The 6,072-nt window shown below is 33.9% G+C and overlaps 1 protein-coding gene across 1 annotated transcript; it reads right to left on the bottom strand.

Annotated features, from left to right (window-relative positions):
* Positions 1–5,136: 5,136 nt before the first annotated feature.
* On the bottom strand, positions 5,137–5,489 carry LOC147298089 (uncharacterized). Its single transcript, XM_086229284.1, has one exon. The coding sequence runs from the start codon at positions 5,425–5,427 to the stop codon at positions 5,221–5,223; it is 207 nt and encodes a 68-aa protein (XP_086085410.1). The 5' UTR covers positions 5,428–5,489; the 3' UTR covers positions 5,137–5,220.
* Positions 5,490–6,072: the final 583 nt, after the last annotated feature.

The following is a 6,072-nucleotide window of genomic DNA, read 5'->3' as shown; positions in this document are numbered from 1 at the left end:
TGATTGAGTACCTCCTAACTTTTTAATTTAAAAGTCTTGATTGAGTACACCCCCCTTAGTTATTAAAAAAAGATTAGTATTGTTAAACTCTTAAAAAATAATTTAATGAGCTAATATCTAAATGACCCCAAATTCTAACATGCAGAGGATGTGGATGTGTGACAGACGAACACACTAGTAACCCTTTGATCCAAACAGATTCACATATTTCATCCTAAAATATATAGGTTATTATTACTCTTGGATTTGTTTGCAACAGCACTTGTATATTCTCCCGAATTTTTATTTATGTGATTGTGAAATATTTGAAGTGTCGAATTCTAAAGGTTAAAGTTAAACAAATAGTCAACAGAGAGAGAGAGGAGAGGCCGGGAATCACGTTGAGGCGAGCGGCGCGTATGTGATATGTCTCTCTCTAATTACGACTTTCTTTTCTTAAAATGATTGAAATGACAAGATCAACCACTCTGTCCAGCTTACTAATTCTTTCAGTCAAATAGAACCAATTACTTAGTATGCAACTGCTTTGCTTACTTCTTCACAAGGGCAACATCGTCAATGTACTTGCAAGTTTCATCTTTTTTTTTTTTGTTTTTTCAGAATTTTGTGTGCAGGCAACGACAGATTACAAAAAAACAAAGCGAGACAATGTATGTGGCAATGCGCTGTCACGTGGCCACGTGGGTCGCGTCATTCTTCATCTTTCTAATCCTATCTTTCGCAGTACTAGACTACTCGAAAATTTATTCTTTAATGGGACATGCCCTGTGAAACTTCGTTTTATATTGTGATGAGTCTCAGCTTCAACGTACGTGAGAGGATGTCTTGTAGAGTTGTAGGACATACCTTAGACGACGTACTCTCTCCTTGTCAATTGTCAATTGGCTTCTGGCTTCCTATTCTCTCCAACCAACGCACCATGCACTGTTTTGGGTTGGGCTTTCCTAACTGGCCTTGAACACTTTTAAGTACGTTGAGCCAATCCTAGCTTTATATATATGACTCTAGCCCAAATATTAATTCAAGACTCAAGACTCATCCTAACCCCAGCCCTGGCCGACAGCCCCAATTTCAGTACCTCATTTTCTCCTCATGTCCCGACGACTCGGCAAGAGATAGGAGTGGGCACGGTCCAGTTAGGTCTAGTTTGAACATTAAATCGAAAATCAAATCAATCAACTTTAACAATTTGGTTCAGTCCAATTTAACACAAAAATAGTTTGTAAACCGAACCAAACCAAATCACTCACAATCCGTTTGGTTAAGCGGTTTGTGTGTTAAAAAGAAAAGAGCAAATTACACGTAGGTAACTCAGGTTTACGCCTTTTTTCAAGTTGGTACCCCAATTAAAAAAGGTTGCAAAGATATATCTCAACTACCATTTTTTTACACTCATATACCTCCGTCAAATTTTTCGTGAAGGAGGCCGTTATGTGTCGATGTGACACACTAACGTGGCTTTAAAAATAGCCACATAGAAAAAGAAATTAATAAAAAATCAATAAAAGTTAAAACAATGAAATAAATAATTAAAATACCCAATAATTAAATTTAAAAAAAAAAAAAAAAATTTCAGAACCCAGCCAAACCCCAGCAGCTTCTCCCCCTCCCACACTCATTGGATCACCTCCGGCACCATCCAAGATGGCGTGCTAGCGACAATAGTCCGCAATGGCAGTAGTTGTAGATCAAACAAAAAGAAGAAATAAATAGAAAAAAAGACAACAAGAAGAAAATGGAGGAGGTGATCGATCTACACAAGGTGGGGCTGTTTTTTTTTCTTTGTTTTTTTTGTTTTTTAATTTAATTATTGGGTATTTTAATTATCTTTTGTTTTTTTAATTATTTATTTCATTTTTTAACTTTTATTAATTTTTTGGTCTATGTAACTATTTTTAAATCCACGTTAGTGGGCCACATCTACACTAACAAAACAATAAAACATGCAATAATATCAATAGGACAATATGCATCAAGCAAACAAACAACTATAAAAGTCCAATCACAATATGCCACATATAAAAAAAAATTAAAAAATATAATGGACGGTCCGATTCGATTTTACCAGCTTGTAGAAATTTCAAATTGCTGCTGAACCGGTAAGAATGGTTCAGTTTGGTTTGACTTATTGACTTTTTCATTGACCAAACCAAACCGATTTTTTACGGTTTGGTCCAACCGATTTTTGGCAGTTTGGTCTGATCGGTTTTTGCACACCCCTACTGGCCTATGTAGAAGGGCATTCCATTTTCAGTCCTTGTGTAATCTAGGTATCAACCTTGAGATGTATATGCCAATGGAGTTCTTTTGCTCCCTTCACATTTAAGCTACAATTATGATTTGACCACTGGCTAAAATGCAATTGATTTGTTTCGATCTAAGTATGTTAACATGATATGCCAATAGCGGTTAAGGTTGATAATTATTTGACATCAACTACAATACGCATGGTATAAACTATGAATACGAATATTAAACAAGTTAAATTAGTGTCAAATTTAAATAACCATATTTTGATATGGCAAACTAGTATTATATAGGGATCTTCTAATTACCATCCCTCTTCTTCCTAAATATTTTTTTCATTTCTTAATGTGGTTGTATGAATCCTTGTTGAATTATATATAGGATTATTTGTATAGTTTTGCAAGTACCAAGTTAAATTAAGTGGATTTTCATTTTGTGAGGAATGCACGAATGATATGTTAGTTTTTACTAGCTTTTTGTTATGTTATTTGTCTGTTTTTAGTGAGTTTAGAGTTTCTGTTTTATTATATAGATATATAATTTATTAACACGAATTAACACCTCTATTTTGAACCTAGCTATTACATAGTGCCAAAATGTCATAGGATTCAATACACACACAATAATTAATGTCTTAGCATGTAATGTAGTACAATCTGGCTCACGCAATCTAACCACTCTTAGGGCCCGTTTGACATTACTTTTTAGAAGCGCTTATAATCAGTAATGTTTTTGTTGAAAGCGCTTCTGTTCATAAGCACATATAAATTTTTATAAAAAATTCAAGTGCTTCATGCAAAAGCACTTGGAAGTATTTTTTTCTCTAAAAAAATCACTTAAAAGCGCTTTTATAACCCAGAAGCACTTTTATTTATTTATGTCAAACGCAAAAAAAAACGTTTTTACTAATCTAAAAGCGTTTTTGTTAATTTTAAAACCAGAGCCAAACAAGCCCTTAATTATATTATGAGATGAATTTTCATGACACAGATGGCAACATATACAGCGCTAGCTATCTAGATTCTAGAGTAGACCGTTTTTGTCTATATAGCTAGGACAGAATTAAGTTAACTACTTGTTGGAACCCCAAATTTGCATAGATCAAAGCAAATCAAGAGAAGACTGATCAAGCCCAAAAGCCAAGATAAGAGAAGGCCCAACCGATGCAAGACGACCCATCACAAGTTGAGCCCAAACCAAGAATGGCCGAAGCATGGTCTCAAGCATTTTCCGACCCCCATAACGATCATTGACACTGGCAGCTAGCAAAACTAGCAAGCCGTACAACCTGTACCTGCACAATCCAGGCATACACGTGTCAGAAATTGAAAAAAGGAATTCCTTGGCTACCAAGCACACCTCCACTACGGGTTTGTTTGACCGTAATCTAAAAATGGAAATTGAAATAGTATTCCATTACATATCTATCTTTAAATGAAATGGGTATTGAGATTTTCATTACAGCGTTTGGAATAATTATAAAATCGAGATTAGGAAATGAGCCCAAATTACAAAAATTACAGAAAAAAAAAATAAAAAAACCTCAAAAGAAAGGAAAAATTTACAAAATAATAACCCAAAAAAGTGAAAGCATGAATCTGCATTGACTTCAAGAAGCAGGTTTAAGAAAATTAACGGAATAAAGAAAGTCTAAAAAGGGTTGCCAATACTGTCGATATTTGCAGGTGTAATAAGCGTAATTTTCATTCTGGTTATTTGATGTAATTGCAATACCACCCCTTCTTTGGTATTGGTATTATGCTATCTTCAGGAGTTTGACTCCGGTAAATTTTATTTTATTTTTATTTCCTTTCAAAGGTTAAGTGTAACTAAACACCCCATTTAAAAGAAATAGGAAACGCATTCCCATTACGGTTATGAATTGCGGCCAAACAAACATGACCTAAATAGAAAGCTCAGAATGGAAAGATGAAACACAACATCAACACACACAAACCTAGAAATGCTGCCAAAATGCAGATCTAAAGCTACTTTTTAATACTTTTAAAGTATTTTGTTTCTTGTTCTTCATTTCTTCCTTTTCATAAAAAGATTATTGTAGATTATGTCAAGTTTATTTTTCAGATCTTATGACCTATTTTAGATTCATGTTTGTGATGAGAAATGTTTCATTTAATGACAGATGGTTAGATTCGTGGGAAGAACCGGCCATTATCTTGTATCAGCCAAGCATTAGTGAAATTAAATTCACATTTTTATTTAAAGTATTTTGTTTTTAACTTAAGTCCATTATTATTATTGCCGGTAGTTCAATCTTTTGAGTTTTACACACACCATCACTATCAACTTAATTAGATCAGTGAAATCTTAGACCATCTAGGCAAGAAAAGAACTTCAACCAAGTTGTAGGCCGATTCTCTAGAGTCACCTTCCACCATCAAAATTTAGTTTAACATAACCACAAAGTTGAAGGGCGCTAAGAATTTGGAGAGAGAGAAATTAAGCTGGGTCTCCTCATTTTATTATTCACTATAATATATATGTTGTTTGACAATATATTATGAAGCTGTGGAAAAAAAAATAATGAAATGTAAATTACCTTATTTTAATCAGATTGAAAAAAAAAAATCTTTTTAAATATAAAAAAAATTGTTTATAAATGATAAAATCTTAGCTGAAAACAATACCATGTTATTCCCTTTGTTCACTCTTACTTATCAATATCACCATGTAAATTAAACATATAGTTTCTTCTTCTTCTGGATCTTATATTCAATTAATTATTTTTTATGCCCAAATAAAAATGTATCCAATTAAGTATAGCTCTATATGTACTCACACCAAAATGGAAAAAAAAAAAAAAAAGAAGATAAAAAAAGAACTTCAAGCATATATATGCAGTAGTAGTTCTACTTCACCTCATGGTCATGAAAAAAACTAGTCAGCTAGCAACTCAACCTCTGAAACCTAATATTACATATATGAGAGCTTAGAAAGGCAAATTGGCAGAAATTATCTGTAAGATTTGAGAATGGCTCCACAGAAAGTACACATAACAGCCCTCCAAGATTTCCAGTAGAAAGGAACATAACAAAACCGAGTGGAAGTCTTGATATCCGCCACGCTCGCCCCGCACCCGCACCGCGAACACGACCCGGCCACTGGCTTCGTCCGCCACACCTTCCTCCTCTGGTCTACTAAAAAACAAAAGCAAACCATTGATCAGGTCCTCAGGAGATGATATATGAAGCCAAGCCAAGTACATATTATTCTTTTTGAAACGCACTAGCCAAGTATTATATATACATATGTGTATAGAAAATGCGTAACAAGTAAGAAATAGGAATGCAGACTATTAATTTGGCTGTGTGAATCAAATGGGTGGACTAGCGCTGGAGATTTTTGTTCATGTAATTGTGATTGAAAACCTGTTTAAGACTCATATTAATCGTGTGCCACGTGAAGGACAGTTGGGGGGTGTAATTGTGATAGTTACAGCTCCCAGCTGCTGGTACGTGGAGTAAAGAAGCTTCGAGATACCTACCTGTAACTTGTACTTTGCGCTACCTGCTTCTCTTCAAATTAACTCGATTGCATCCTTACATAATTAATTAATGCTCATATTAATTAGGGTAAACTGCAAATTTAGTACATGACAAATTTGCCTCGTATTGGAATTTGGTACTCCTAGTTTAATTTTCAACCATCTCATATCTCATCTTTATTTTTTTGGCAATTCATTATTTTTAACGATATATCCTCTCTCAGCATGGAGTATAAAATTGTTAAAAATTAAACTAATAATACCAACTTGCAATACGTGACAAACTTGAAGTACTAAAATATAATTTACTATATTAATTA

Source organism: Dryas octopetala, chromosome 1, assembly GCF_963921425.1.
Source record: "Dryas octopetala chromosome 1, drDryOcto1.1, whole genome shotgun sequence".
Lineage (NCBI taxonomy): Eukaryota > Viridiplantae > Streptophyta > Magnoliopsida > Rosales > Rosaceae > Dryas > Dryas octopetala.
This window is presented reverse-complemented; position numbering and strand designations above follow the sequence as displayed.